The sequence below is a fragment of the Podarcis erhardii genome, assembly GCF_964252035.2.
Source record: "Podarcis erhardii genome assembly, chromosome: 7".
Lineage (NCBI taxonomy): Eukaryota > Metazoa > Chordata > Lepidosauria > Squamata > Lacertidae > Podarcis > Podarcis erhardii.
Window position 1 is genome coordinate 77,593,564 of NC_138511.1, and position 15,587 is coordinate 77,609,150.

General features: G+C 46.5%; 1 protein-coding gene and 1 long non-coding RNA gene across 2 annotated transcripts; one reads left to right on the plus strand and one right to left on the minus strand.

Moving 5' to 3' along the window:
* Positions 1-4,923: 4,923 nt before the first annotated feature.
* On the minus strand, positions 4,924-9,374 carry LOC309346206. The gene is made up of 3 exons (XR_014158464.1): positions 9,239-9,374; positions 6,787-7,019; positions 4,924-5,053 (listed from the first exon to the last, which is right to left on the minus strand). It is a non-coding gene; the product is annotated as an uncharacterized lncRNA (long non-coding RNA).
* LOC309346023 (uncharacterized protein) lies at positions 4,991-9,325 on the plus strand (the record flags this gene model as incomplete). Its single annotated transcript, XM_081869651.1, has 4 exons — positions 4,991-5,163; positions 6,857-6,994; positions 8,147-8,414; positions 9,155-9,325. 4 exons carry the CDS (start codon positions 4,991-4,993, stop codon positions 9,323-9,325), a joined length of 750 nt encoding a protein of 249 aa, XP_081725777.1.
* Positions 9,375-15,587: the final 6,213 nt, after the last annotated feature.

Here is a 15,587-nt window from a genome sequence, read left to right on the forward strand (position 1 = left end):
CCCTGATCTAGAAGCATAGTTATTGTTTGTTATGCCTGGGTTATAAATAGGATAATCTCCATTTGTGCATAGCCACCAGAATATCATAATAAAACCACACACACAGAGTAGATCATAGACCATAAAATTGTACAGTTGAAAGGGACCCCAGGGGTCCTCTAGTCCAACCCCCTGCAATGCAGGAATCTCCACACACTGTCCTCCATCCAGTTTTGAAACCAGACCCTGATTAGCTTTACAAACAATACTGGTGTTACTTAGTGTGCTTCTTAGGTGTAGAACATCTCAGTGGTACTTAAACTAACCTTGGAAAATAGGCCAGTGTGATTTCCTCTTGTACTGTGGATTGTGCAAGGCGGGGAACTCTGAAGTGGAGAGGAATGGTGCCTTGCAAGAACCCATTCAGTAAGTTTGCAAACAGAGCTGGTGATGTATGTTTTGAATGGAGGCTTTCCTTCCTGGGTACGGACTGTTTGGCCAAACATTTGTTTTTATTTTAAAAGATGTATAAACGGCTTTATCGGGAATGTATCCTTCCTCTCTGCCTTGGTGAGGAGCCTTACGAGTTAGCTGGCACTGAAAAGAGGATGGAGTAGGAAGGGTTTGCTTTTTGTTCCCCGAGGCAGAAAGCAAAAGAGGGAAGTGGGAAAAGCCCTTATGCCCAAAAATTCCTGTGGGGTGAGGCAATTGGGAAATCATTTTCCAGAATCCCCTTTATTTGGAGAGGGCAGAAGAGAGCATAAAGGAATTCCCAGTTCACTTTTTCACTTAGGTTGAGTGGGAAGTGACTGACAAACCGTGTGTGTCTAGGTCTAGAAACAGGTGTCAGATTTGGCTTTGGCAGTTGAAAAACAGCAGGTGCTCAGGCAGCAACCGTGACTTAGTTTGGGTGTGTGTGTCTCTGCGTTAAAGTTGGGCCATCTGAGGTCCTGGCCATTACCTGTGCTTTCTGGGGCTGATGGGAGTCATAGTCTAGCAACATCTAAAGGCCAAGGACCCCCAGACCTGAGTTACAATCTGGTTCAAAAATTTGATAATTGTGGGGCTGAAATGAGCCCCAAAGTGGAACTGATCACATTTTAAGTGATCCAAAAAATCTGGATTTTAATTTTTTTAATGTTGCGTTTGTCAGGTTTAAAAAAATGTTTTTAGGGTAGATTTTCAGGCTTCCCTGGTGGGGGCAGAATTTTTGATTTCTGGTTTTGGTGATCCTGTGAGTAATGTGCATATATGTCTTGCCAGTAATTGAAGCTTCCTTTTCCACCCCAGGATTAGCTTCCACTTCCAGAGTAGTTTGTGGGACCCCAATGTGCTCCGCAATGTTTACCATTTCCAGGAAGCCGCTTTGTGTCATTGTTTTGGCTCGCTCTCCCTATGATATCATTTGATTTTTTTCTTTCAATGTGACTCTTGAGTCGGTGATAAACGCAGGTGAGCTGATAGACGCTGCAGATAGCTTGCTGAGCTAATGATACTTGGCAGGTTTTGTGGCTTGGAGGGGTGAGGTGGGTGAACGCTTAAAAACAGGTGCCTTCCCTCCTCCTTACAGCCTTGGGACCTGTGTAATGGCTTGCCTTTCTGGCAAATAATGCCGTGCGTTATTCTTGTTATCTGTCCAGCAATTGTCTTGCTCAGGTGCGGGGAGGGGTGGGGGCCCTCCTGGCCATGTTTGCTGGAGTTGGTGGCCGTTGTGGTTTAGCACCATCTGTTCCTCACACCTGGCGTTGCTGCTGCAACTTTCTCCTTTGTTATCCTCAAGACTAGCCTGTAAGGTGCTATAATCCAGGCTTTTCTTTGATGGCTGTCATTCAGGACCAGACAGGCGAGGTGGCCTGCTTCGGATGTCTGATCCCTGCACTCTTTCTAAAGAGATCCAGATGGTCCGTTAAACGACTGATGGTTATTTTTTCCTGCATGTGCTTGTGAGCATACCTACACACGTACAAGTGCGCCAGCCTTGTGGACTTCGCCTTAAGTCCCACATCACCTTGGACTGTCTCTGCTGTTGCTTGAGCACCAGAACAGGCCTGTTGTATACTGGGTGCAGTTCAAGATGCTGTGCTTCTAAGGCCTACACTGCAGGGCTGGGGGACAAGTGGCCTTCCAGGTGATGTTGAGTTCCAACCCCTGTCAACCCTGGCCCTGGGGATGATAGGAACTGTAGACCAGCAGCAACTGGAGGCAGTGTTTGCCGGGCAAATTTTGCACCGGGCTATTGGCCACTTGTGGTGCCTGATGTCTCCACCATCTGGAGGTGCATGCCTGGGGATCTTAGGATCTTGCCTGTTTCCACATCCTGTAGAATTTTATCAATGATATTTTATCTTCGCAGTCAGAACAAATTTCAGGAAGCAAAAAGACTCACGAGCCATTGGGCCCCTAACTGGCAAGTAGACTTTCCGTTTTGGAGACCCTGGTTTGGAGACCATTTGGCGCCTAGCTTATATATCTGGGTTTTTAAAAGTGTGGCATCTAGACTAGCTTTCCAGGATCATAGGAAACTCCTGTTATGGCCATAGCTTGCCTGCTTTGGATGCAGAAATTTCCAGGTTCAACTCCCAATATTGGGCTGGGAGAGAGATCTCTGTCCAAAATCTTGAGAGCTACTGTCAGGCAGTGTGGACAAAACTGTTACAGAGGGAACCAAGGTGTGACTCTGTTTATAAGTCATGTTTGGTTTTGACTCATGTGCTCCTATATAGATTCTGCCCACATTTCTCTCAGCTGACGGTTCTTGTAGATTCGACTCTGCGGGGGCAGAACCTGCCTTCGTGTGTTTTGGAAGCATAGGGCTGGGGTTATGATGGACAACAACATTGACCATTATTTCCTGATTTGCAACATTCATTTGCCTCTCTAGCCAAGCTAAACACAGCTGGGTGCAAGGGAGCCTTCTTTCTGCATCAACAAACCATAAATCTCTTGCCTTGCCCCAACTGCCTTGTGCAAGAGATCGCAGCTTTGTACGGATGTGTGTGAGCGCATGCAGACGTACCCAGTCACGTGCCTGTGTTGATAGAAAGAGGTTTGCAGCCTGCGCATGGCCCTTTCTCTTTTTGTTTTGCTGCTTCGAGGCCCAGCCCCTCGTGTTGCAACCTTTTGCAACCAACTCAGTATGTACTTCTGTGTCCCGTCAATGGCAGGTAATCTGCTTGCAACAAGCTGTTCCCGGAAACTGAGTGGGCCAGGCCAGCGGGGGGAAGAGCGTGTGCATACAAAATGGCATTTTAATTTTTTTATTTAGAGCCTTGTTATATTCATATTGTCCCTTGTATTTCTGATATTTTTATGATCTGTGATATTGTGTGTGTGTGTGATGCTGGTCTGTGACCGTATTAATAAATTCATTCATTCATTCAAAATGGCATGGCTGAGGATCCAGGCGGTGGTTGTTCTTATCTGGAGTGTGTGTGCTGTTTGGATGGGGGTAGGTGATTGGCAGGAGAAGTAGAATTCTTGGTACCATCAGTATCAATCGAGAGAACTAGCAGAATGTAGGGCAGGTAGCTTTGGCAAATGGTGCTTTAAAAACCTAGGTTACAGTCACCAAAATGGAATGTCTAGGGGCCATTTCCACTTCTCCCTGTTAATAATCTTCTTCTCCTCCTTGCTTTACTTTCCTTTTCCTGTTCTTCATTATCATCATCTATACTGCTCTATATTTCAAAGGAAAACTCTCAAGCAGTTTACAACCCGTTAAGCCATCAAATAAAACAATTCAGAACAAAACAAATTCAAACTTCAAGGGAAATATTTAAGATCCTTCTCTAAAATGACGTTTTGCCTTCCTCATATTTCCTAACCTGCTTAATTTATAGAGCTGCCCCATAGCAGAAGTACCCTAGGAATGCCAGGGTCGCAGTAGGACTTGCAAGGGCAGGGTTCAAATCCCCAGACTCTGCCATGAAGCTCATTTGGGTGTCCTTGGGCCAGTTAAAGCTCCTTAACCTACCTCACAGGGTCGTTGTTGGGATTAACTGAGGAGGTGGGTGAACGGTGTCCTGTTTGGAGAAAAAGGTGGGATGTAAATGAAATAAAGCTTCTTCTGAAGAAAGCTGGAGGGGCCAACCAGATGGAGATGTCGGACACCAACCCGCCTGGCTTTCAGAGATCTCCACATGGTGCCATTTGGCGATTAGATTATATACCTGAGTTTCTGACGCTGGGTGGGCCTTGTGAGCCTTGTGAACCTCGTTAAGGGCCTTCTCACCCACCTTCTTCATGGTTCTCCTTAACTAAGAAGGCTCCCCCTCCCCCTTTTAAAAAAAGATAAGGGACTTAGTTTTTGACCCCTTTCCTCTAGGGCATAGGGGAGTGCTATAGTTAAGAGACATGTTTGTTATTGATAAGTGTGTTGACCCACAAGCATTCACTCCCCTCCCAAATGCCCTTTTGGCTGTGTTGTAATTCTCTTCCTCCTCCTTGACCCAAGGATGGATGGGTTGTGTGAATAATAGCAAGCTAGAGAGTCCTAGATGGCCGCAAGGCAGCCCACTGCAACGCCACCTTGTCCAAACGTTTTCCCCCAAACCTGGAGACAGTGTTTTGTCAAAAAGGTTGCCTACTCAGCTGAATTGGTATGGGACTGACCGGGCAGACGGGGTTGGGCTATAGGACCTCTGGGTGCCCCCTGACCCCCGCTGCTGTTTTCGTCTGTGTTACCCGCTTGCAGGAGCCCTGATGTAACAGCCCTGAAAGCTCTGCCTCCGTGACTCACTTCTGCTTCATAGGCCCGAGTCACTATTTTGTGGTCCTGGTGTTGCAAGCTTTTAGAACAAAGAGTTTCCTCATGCTGTGTGGGAACACAGCTCTCTCTCTCGAATCTGTTCCTTGCAAATTGAAGGACCACTTCTTTTGGCACAAAGTGACTTCTTAGAGAGTTTCGCCTCTCCCTACACTGGAGCCCTTTGGCTGCTTTCTTTGTAGGGCTCAGTTGCTGAATGGGATTTCTTCTTTTCTCCCCCAGGACGTACACAGTGAAGGGCCCAAGATGAAGGAGGAAGTGGAAAAAGCAGTCTGGTTCATCTCCCGCGTGATGGATCGCGACCGGAAGCTGGAGAAGGAGAAAGTGGAGCATTTCAGGGAGAGCCTCGCCACGATCCTGTGCGAGCGCTACAAGGACCATTGGTACCCAGACAAACCCTGCAAAGGGCAGGCTTACAGGTAAGCAAGGAAGTTGATTTTTTTTTTATGAACTAAAATTGGAATACTGTCAACTGATGGAAGAGCTTTCAGCAAACAGATCCCCCATCTTTCAGATGGTTAATGGTTAAGCTGACATTCACATTTTACCAAATATTGTGTTATTACAAAACCTCAACGTTTGTGGGCTGCTGATTTTAGGTGCTGATTTTAAATTGTTTTGGAAATGCACACTGTTTGTAAGCCAATTTGGGATTCATTTGAACGGAGAGCAGCATAGAAATTCACTAAATCAACTCCCTTTCTGAATGCCTCCGAGATCAGGGTGGGGGGAAGCTGTAGAATAGTTTAGGACTACAAGCTCCTCATCAGCCTTGGCTAGCATGGTCAGAGGTCATGGATAATGGGAGTTGCAGGCTCAGCAGTATCTAGAGGACCGCAAGTTCCTTATTAGGGCTGAAGGTTAGATTGTAAGCTCCTCAGGGCAGGGACTTTGGTGCTATGTGAGTAAATAAACAATACACAGCTTCTTCTGATTCTCATTGCCTTAAAGGGATAAAAAGAGCTCGTGCTTTTTGCCAATAACTTGTGTTCCGCTCCGGAACCATGAGGGCTAACTACTTGGATAAATACATTTCTCATTTAAAGGAGAGAGGGGAAGGAATAGACTGAGAGCAGCGGTTATGTTTTGCCTCGAGATCCCAGACACCCTTGACTCTTGTCTGCGTGTTTGTCGCAGATGAGGCAACAGTTGGATGCCTCTTTATGGCGGCAGCTGTTTGCAGAGCTAGCTGCAAAATAACTGTATTGTACCTCTCAAGGCTATTTGTGTAGCTGATAGAAACTGCGGTTTACAAACTAGTTGGCTGCTGCTACGCCTGTGTCACCAGCCTGCAGGTCAGCTGGAAGCTTTGTTTGCAAGGACTCTGTCTGGAGCTTGTTGTACTACAGATTATTACCTGGCAGTCCTTGTTTTATAATATTACAAATTGCTGTGCACACAGAGTACCCGAGTGGCAGAGCATGTTCATTTCAAGTAAATCCTGCTGAGCTTAGTGGCAATTAATTTCTGACTTTGCGCACGCAAAGAGAACAAATGTTTGAGTCGCCCAGCAAAAGTAGAAATGTTAGATTCACCCAGCAAAATTGATTTGGTTGTAGATTCTGGGCAGACAAATGCAAAGGGCGAGTAGGCAACCTACAGTTCTTAATTCTGAAGTTTAAATTGTGACTTGCTGGTGAAGGACGGGCAATAAAAACAATAAGTCTAATAAGAAGAAGAAGAAGAAAAAGGGATTATGGTCTATGTGTATTGCATAATTTCGTGGATCTAGGGTCCCCCCCATTGTGTTTACAAAAATGCATTCAAAATGCTAATTCAACAGCCCAGGAAATGATTTTATTCAAAATGTGAAAATGGAAGTGCTGGCAACCTTGAATATGTATAAATAGCTGGTTTGCCTCTCTTAAGTAGACTTAAAAGTCTCTTCAGTTTCTGACAAAGCTACATCGCAGATTTGGGGGGTGGGGGGAGACTGAAGATGCCACCCCCCCAAGCTCTTTAGAGGAAATGAATAAGAGCAAACCATGCTAATTTTCTTGGGTGTCCGGGTGGTTCTCCCCATTATGGGAATGTAGGTTTACCTGCTGCGCCTGATCACCGAATCTTGTTCTAAATCTAAGCCCTTTCTGCATTGTCTCTGCTTCCTCGCAGGTGCATCCGAATCAACAGGCAGTATACCAAGGATGATGCGATCCTGAAAGCTTGTATGGAGAGTGGTCTCAATTACTCGGAATTGACGTTGAAAGGCGAAATTACAATCTGGATTGATCCTGGCGAGGTTTCCTGCAGGTGAGTGCATTCGACGGAACCGTCCCTTTAAAAAAACAACAACCCCATAGGTGAGTTGTAATAGAAAGCACCCTTTGAAAGAGGGATTCCCCTTTGTGTTGTGTAAAGTACTTATGCTAAAAGTTGAATTTTTAATTGAGCACCAATAATTCTTGTTCGCTGTGGGTTAAACCACAGAGCCTAGGACTTGCCAATCAGAAGGTCAGTGGTTCGAATCCCCGTGATGGGGTGAGCTTTCGTTGCTCAGTCCCTGTTCCTGCCAATCTAGCAATTCGAAAGCATGTCAAAGTGCAAGTAGATAAATAGGTACCGCTCCCGCAGGAAGGTAAATGGCGTTTCCGTGCGCTGCTCTGGTTTGCCATAAGCAGCTTAGTCATGCTGGCCACATGACCCAGAAGCTGTAGGCCAGCTCCCTCGACCAATAAAGCGAAATGAGCGCCGCAACCCCATGGTCGGTCACGGCTGGACCTAATGGTCAGGGGTCCCTTTATCTTTACCTTTTTAATTCTTGCTTTTTGGCCAACCCAATAATTTCTTTGAAGCACCCCCGTCCTTCAGATGAAAAGCGGTTTTAAAGCTTGAAATACGTTTAGCTGGTTGTCTTTTTCAAACTTGGGGCACCAGTTCTTAAAGTTATGTAGAAGCTCGTATAACTTATCACCCGGAGCATACAGTAAATGGATTTTCATTTCCTTCTTTATTTCCATACCCCCCAACCACAGTACAAAAGTAAGATTGTTTAAATACAAATTAGCCCCCCGCCCTGCTTGAACAGCATTTCAGGATTCAGATTACGTTTCTCTAAAGCACAGTATTGACTAAATACAGGATTAAGGACATTCTGTTTAACATAATATTAAATCTACTATAATACTAACTTTTCCTTTACGACATTCATTGTTTTCTATAACGTGTGATTAAAACAAATGTCCCCATTCACTGGATCCACATTCGAGCTTTCTCGATTCACCTTGCATTTTCCATTAAAAAGACCAAGCCTGTCTTTTTGGAACTGTTCTCTGCTTGCAAAATAAAACATTAAACAAAAAAACAACTGCCTGTCTTCCTTCCAATGGAAGCTTGTGAGTGTAAATAGAGGAGAAGCGCTTCCTTCCAGTGTCTGACCCTTACCTTCCTTCTCCCCCACCCCAGGCTTGGCGAGAACAGCCGCCCCTTCACAGTGAAGGATGATGAGGAGATGAAGGAGAAGAAGAAGGAGAAGGAGAAGAAAGTGGAGAGAAGCAGTAGCAGCAGCAGTGGCAAAGCAACGCCCGAGTCGGAGACGTCGGACTATCACTCCGAGTCTCCTTCGGAGTCGCCCTCCGAGTGCGCGTCGTCCTCGGAGGACGAGAGTTCCGGCAGGCGTTCTGCAGCAAAGACATCGCAGATTAAAGCCGGGGGAGCAAATCTCCCCAAACACGTAAGCTGACAGTCTGGTTCTGTACTGTGTGTTTGCTTCTAGGCAGCAATGTAATTTTATGCAGTGTTTTGTACAATAAAACATTAAACATTAAAAACCTCCCTAAACAGATGTCTTCTAAAATTCAAATAGTTGTTTATTTCCTTGACATCTGATGGGAGGGCCTTCCACAGGGCGGGTGCCACTACTGAGAAAGCCCTCTGTCTGGTGCCTTGTAACCTCACTTCTCCCAGGGAGGGAACCACCAGAAGGCCCTCAGAGCTGGACCACAGTGTCTTGGCTGAATGATGGGGGTGGAGATGCTCCTTCAGGTATACTGGGCCGAGGCTGTTTGGGGCTTTAAAGGTCAGCACCAACACTTTGAATTGTGCTCGGAAATGTACTGGGAGCCAATGCAGGCCTTTCAGGACCAGGGTTATGTGGTCTCGGCGGTCACTCCCAGTCACCAGTCTAGCTGCTGCATTTTGGATTAGGGCAAACGGGGCACTGGCCCACCAAGCTCAAACGACCCACCCACCTGTCTTACATGTAAACAGTCTAGGGGGATGACCCTGGCTGTCTGAATTGTGCTCGGAAACGTACTGCTAGCCAATGTAGGTCTTTCAGGACAGGTGTTATATCGTCTCTGTTTTGTTTTGTACTGAGGTCATTTATCTTGTGCCCAAGCGTTAATAAACCACACCAATATTTTGCATATTTAAGAAATCCTATTCTGACCTCTCTCCCCCCCCCCCTTCCAGGAGCCCCATCGCTTCCGAACGCCGTCTCCCCTTTGGATCCCGCACCCGCAAGGCGCAGTGTTCAGCTACTTCCCTTTAACTTACTATTACGTTCAGCCGAGGATGCCCGTTCTCCAGAGACCCAACCCCAACATGTTGAAACGGCTCACGAAGCGTGCATCCAAACCCTGAAGATTGGGCACAGCCTAGGGTGGTTGTGGGGTTTTTTTGGGGGGGGGGGAAACCGTAGTATCCTGGCGAAGGACACCTGGCTCCTAAGACTCCTCCTTGAGTCTGGAGAGGTTCCTTGAGAGGGGCTGGGCTGGGCTGGGCTGGGCTGACCTTGTTTCTATGGTGTTGAACAACTGTAGCATTCCAGTTTGTCTGATTAAGCCCTTCCAGAATGGAAGGGCTGTGTTTGCCAGTGGTTAGAGCAGGGTAAGGTGAACGTCCGTGTAAAATATATATTTATATATATATAGTGTGTGAGTGAGTGAGTGTGTGTTTTCAGCTCTTCATAGAGAGAGAAATGTGAAGCGGTGGGGCAAAGGACCCGCGAATTCCTAATTCTCAGTGGCTTTTCTCAAAGAGGTTTTCTGTAGGCGCTGTGTGTTTATCCTGCACTTTAGAACCAAACGCTGCTTCTGCTGCTTTGAAAGAGAGGGACAGGAGAGCTCCTGACCCCCTATTGCACTTTTATGGGAAAACATGCCATTGCATGCAAATGCGCTCTGTCTGCAGCAATTTGGCAAGGAGGTCCAAATAGCATTAGAGCAGAGGTGGGGGGGACCTGTGGTCCTACAGATGCTGCCAGGCTCCAGCTCCCTTCAGCCTCCCCCCCCCAGCCCTTGGGCTGCACTGGTGAGGGGGCTGATGTGACCCAGAGGGCTGCAGGGTCCTCCCACCCTCTGCTAACGCCTCATTCCCTTGCTGTTGCTGCTCAGATCTCCTCTTGCTGCCACCCCCAGCTTCTGCAATGCATCCAAGGCATCTCTCGCCTACATTTCCAGCTCTTCTGCTACTTAAGGCAAGGCTGGGGGGGGGGGCTGTGGCCCTTCAGATGACCTTGTCTTTGGACTCCCAACTCCCAGCATGCCCAGTGGTGGTGGTGGTGGGGAGGTTGGGGTTGAGTCTAGCACCGTCTGAATGGCCATAGGTTCCACTTCTCTGACTTAAGGTCTAGAAATTGATTGGTGTTTTGTTTTTTTAAGCGCTGAGATTCATCCCAGCTGTAATCCTACGCGCATATACTTGGCAGTAAGTCCAGTTCAATCCAGCAGGACTTGCTTCTAAGTAGACGTGCCTAGGATCGCACAGTTTGAATCCATGCGCTCATATATATATATTTATATAAATATAAATACATGCCGTACTGCCTTGCGCCTTTTCTCCTGGGAATACACACAGCTGCAATAATAATATTTACCTACCTCAAGAGATGCTCTTATCAAGTTATTATTGTTATTATTATTATCAAGTTGTTATTGTTGTTCTTACTATTATTAATACTACTGAAGGATTGTTGGCACTTGACTGGACCTACTTCTTGTTGGGGAAAGTATTATTATTATTGTTGTTGCTGATAAAATGACATATATATATATTTAGATATATATTATGTATTCTGTAAATAACAATCGGGAGCTTTGTAATTTATGGAATGAAAATGATTTTGTAAATATGGTACCTGCAGCTTGTTTTTACGCACCATTGATACAACAAATTTTGCCTTTTTTAAAAAAAGCAAACGTCTCTTTTCTTTTTTTATACAGCTTTTAAAAACTAATAAAATAAATGATGCAAATAAAGGAGGCTAATGTTGTGTTTGTGGTTTGGGGAGAGGATGATGATGATGGAGATGGAGGTGCGGTCGTTGTACACAGGCACCCACAAAAGGAACTTTCAAAACAAAGCAAATAAGGGAGCGTTTCCGTTCTAAAACAGACAGCTTTGTCCCTCCAGATCTTGCTGGGTTACATCACATGGCCTGGTGACAGGTATTCAGGCTGTGCTTCCACATCAGTGACCAGAGGAGGAATGACCGCTGGGAGGAGAAACGCCACAGCAAAACTGGATGCCTCCCTCTGCCCCAGCTGCAACAAATCATATTTGCCCTGTATCAGTCTCTGCGGCCATAGTAACACTCCAGTGGTTTGCCTTTGCGACCCCCCCCCCATGGTGCACTTTAGACAGATCCCAACGCACACACTTTATCCAAGTTTGAACCAAGGGAGCACTTTATAGCCTTTGCATCTAGCAAAGCTTATCCGCCTCCCCAATCTGTTCTACATCTTTCGTAGCTCTGCAATGGCCTTTTTTAGTTACCAAAGCCATATCCCAGGGGGTGACGGAATCCCATGGCCCTCCACTTGTGTGTCAGACAACCTCCGGGAATCAGCCCCAGCCAGCTTACCCCTTGGGGTGATGGAAGGAGCTGCTATTCTTCAATCGGATTTCTCAACTGGTCTTCACCATAAGGTCCCAACGCAGGTTACCGCAATTTATAAGGAGAGCATTCAAGCCAGTTTAAACAAAAGTCTATGGCAGCAGGTGTCTCACACCGAATGTAACTGACCTGTAGAAAGGACTCTGTCCACTGAAAACAGAGACGCCGTATGTACCCTTGCTAACTATGAAAATCCTTTAATAATAAAAAAATATTTTTTTTTAACAAAATTAGGGTCGGTCTAAAAATATTGGTTGTAGCCCATTAGCAGCTGGGGGGCGGTGGCAACAGGCTCCATTCCACAATTGCTGGCCAAACAAAGCTGACCACATATTTCTTACATAAAGGAAATGTCCTCTTTGGGATTTTCTTTCCCCATGCTACTAATTCCTTGCATTCTGTTTGCCTTCCCGCTAGAGAAAAAAACCTCAGCTGAAGTTTTCAGTGTTGTGTCTGCCACAGTGTGCACCAACATGGTATTCCTCCAGATGGTTTGTGTTAAGTTGTGGGTGAACATATCAGACGACACAGCGATTCTTCAAACGGCTCTTGTTTATTCGCAGGACAGAACAGAACTGAACCGAAGGGTTCAGCCAGCCTGCTTATTCCACTAGAATGCAACAGTAACCATTTTCTGTAACTATCCAATCACTGAACGTCACTTTCAATCCCTTATTTGCATATGTGGACCTGAGTGAAAACTATCCACAGTATCCCCCTGCTGGCCCAGGGTGAGAACTTCAGTACATAACAGTTTGGACTACAACTCCCATGAGCCCTAGGAAGTACGTGTTGGCTGGGAATGATGGTAGCCTGTATGGGATAATTATTCCGGAAGATTATTGTAATTTCGAGGAGATAGTGATCTGACATGGCCAACTCTTCCTGTCTGGTTATCTCTTCCTGACTCTGGCCATCTATGTTTTATTGCTTTCTCTATCCCTTGAAAAAGGGTCTTTGATGTGTGGCCTGGCTTTTTGTCTTTGATGTAGAGTAGCTCAGCCCCAACGGGGACCAGCATCTATAAAATACCTAGTTTTGAATACAGGAGCTGGGAATTCGCACACAGGCTGTTGGCCACAGAGCTGTGCAAAAGAAGGCTACCTGGTGGTCAGCTCGCCACGTCTCCAGGGCTTCCCCGTAGGCAGATTGAAGTGCCGCTTGGTAATGTATCTTTTACTTGCTGTTCATAATAAAATCTGAAATCGTCTCACCCACTTGCGTTTGTATTGCTTCTGAATCTAATCTAAGAGTCATCTTGCATTTGGCCAGACAGCCGTACTTCAATTGGCAAAGGCTGATCCTACTGTAAACAGGGCTGCCATAACCAGTTCAGAACATTTCATATGTGAAAGTAGCACAACATGCACCGTTTTGCTCTAGGGTTGCACTCCATGTGCCTTTCTGCACACATATGCACAATTGGGAGCCAATGTGTCATTGGTGGTGGGAGCCCAGGGTTCAAATCTCCCCTTTCAGCCGTGAAGCTCACCTTGGGCCCGTCGCTGCCTCTAAGCCTAACCCACCTAACTGAGTTATGAACACAACCACAATAAAAGAAACTGCTGGATCAGGCCAATGGACAAGCCTGTCCAACATTCGGTTCTCACAGCTGCAAAACAGTGACCTGTGGGGGCATTCTCCCCTCCTGTGCTGTTCAGCAACAGGTATGCATAAGAATAACTGCCTCTTGACTGTGGAGGCAGAACATGGTGTGATGTGGCAAGTAGCCACTGAGAGCTTTACCCTCTATGAATTTGTCTCATTTAAAGCCGTCCAAGTTGGTTGCAGTCACTGCCTCCTGTGGCAGTGAGATCCACAGTTTAACTCTGCACTGCATGAAGAAGCACTTGTTTTTATCTGCCCTGAATCTTGCAACATTCAGCGGCATTCAATGCCCCTGAGTTCTAGAGTTGAGAGAGAGAGAGAGAGAAACCTCTCTATTCACTTTCCCCATGCTATAAAATGATAAGCTTCTATGCATTGTAGCAAGGTTCGGCTTGATGACCCTTGGGGATCCCTTCCAACTGTATGATTCTATGTCACCTCTTAACTCTCCTTTTCTGGAAACTAGAAGGTCCCAAATGATGCAACCTCTTCGGCAAAGGCTCAGCATATATTCCGATCTAATAAATGACAAACGGCAGCAACAAGCTTCGCACAGTGCTGCTGGCTGTGCTCCTTTGCAGTGCATGAAACTTTTCCCCTCGAGGAAAAAGTTAGCATTAGCATCCCGTAGCGTCAGAAACTAAGATGGTCCTAAGCCCTAAGGAACCATCCCGAATTCCTTTAGCTGCAGTTCTCTCCTAAAGCCACCAGGGTGGGCTATTGCTCTATAGGTGTGCAAGTGGCCTGTGGCTTCCCCATTCTCATTCATTCACGAACTTCAGAAATAGAGAGAAGGGACTCGCTTTGTAGCACCGTCAATGACTGCACCAACTGGGGTTTTTCTTGGCGCAGGATGCTCTTTGCATGCAGCTAGTCCCATTCAAGGAGGCATGTTGCAGACGATAGCAATGGTGGACAGGTGCTTAAAAAGAAGCACCCTTCCTGTAGCTCACTGGTTAAAGCATCCGCTTTGTGTGCAGAATGTCCAGGATTCCTGGTTCAATCCCCACCGTCCCCTGGAAGCGCTGGGGGAAAAGACACCAGACTAAAATTCTGCAGAGCTCCTGCCTGTCTAAACATCAGGAAGAAGGTTTCTGACGGAAAGAGATTCTGACCCTGGGGGTCCGTTGTGTTATAATAATTTTAAGGTCTTAGATATGTAATAAATGTACCAAGCAAACACATGCATACACAAATATATAAACCACATGTCTGAAACCCCACAGAAAAAAAATCCTGAACAAATTGACCTCAAATATTTATCTGCAACGTCAAAGTGGGAAACCTCCCCATTGTCTCTTTCCTCACAAGGGCACATTTAAGATATGAATAGGGTGTGAGCCTGTGACCTGCCTCAGGAACTAAGTATTTATCATTACAAAAGATTGGCCAGGCTCCTCAGGGTATCCAATCAAGTAAGCATTAACAGGTAACCTGCCAGACAGGAGATAAACAATGACTGTTGTAGAATGCCCCTTCTGTGATGTATGTATGATGTTTCTGGGGGTGGTCTTGAACTCCAGGGTGGGCAATTTAAAATGTCTATATAAGGGCAGACACTCCTGGGTTCTGGGTCCTCCTCCTTCTCCTGCGTGTGAAGGGGGCACTCTGTTGCAACAGTTCAATAAAGATCAGACTTACTAGCTGATTTGCTTCTCAATATTCTCTGGTTGGCCTCTGTTATTTTTCTCCGACCGATGGAGAACCTGCAAAGGACTCTACAAGGGCTCTTGTGGACCCCAGAAGGGAATAAGGGCAGATTTCCGTTTATTACGCTTGAAACTCTACAATTCTACAAAGGGTCTGACTCATTGCAAGGCGGCTAGCTGACTTTAATTGTTGTGGAGAAGAGGAGATTGCAGGAAGGCTAGCTTGCTTAACATGGGTTGATCTGAACCAGCAAAAAGCATCCACACTGCATGCAGAAAGGTCTCAGGTCTAGTTCCTGATGTCTCCAGGTAGGGCTAAGAGAGGACACCAATCTTCATTCCTGGAGAGCTGCTGCCAATCAGTGTAGACCAGAGGTTTTTGAGTCCACGGCTCCTTTGACCAAGTACCTTCTTTCTGCGGCACCCCTGTGGGGCTCAGGCGCCCAGTTATGTCACCCCTTGCTTGCAGAGCTGGCAGCCTCTCGCCCTTTTTCAAACACCCTCCCTTGTGGAGTCTTCCCTCAGCCTCCTCTCTTCTCCCCTTCCTTGGGAGTCCTCTGGGCAGCCGCCCCTGATCTTTGAGCTGCCCCCCCTGCCCCAAAGAGTGGTGTCTCCTCACACTGCCCCACAGGGGCCTGGGAAACACCCCCTCACCAGCCCCAGAGGTACTAGCCAGGGCTTGTAGCCAGGGCTGCTGCAACAAACAGCTGTGCAAGCCTTTGGGAAGCAGAGAGGAGGGAGGGAGGGAGGG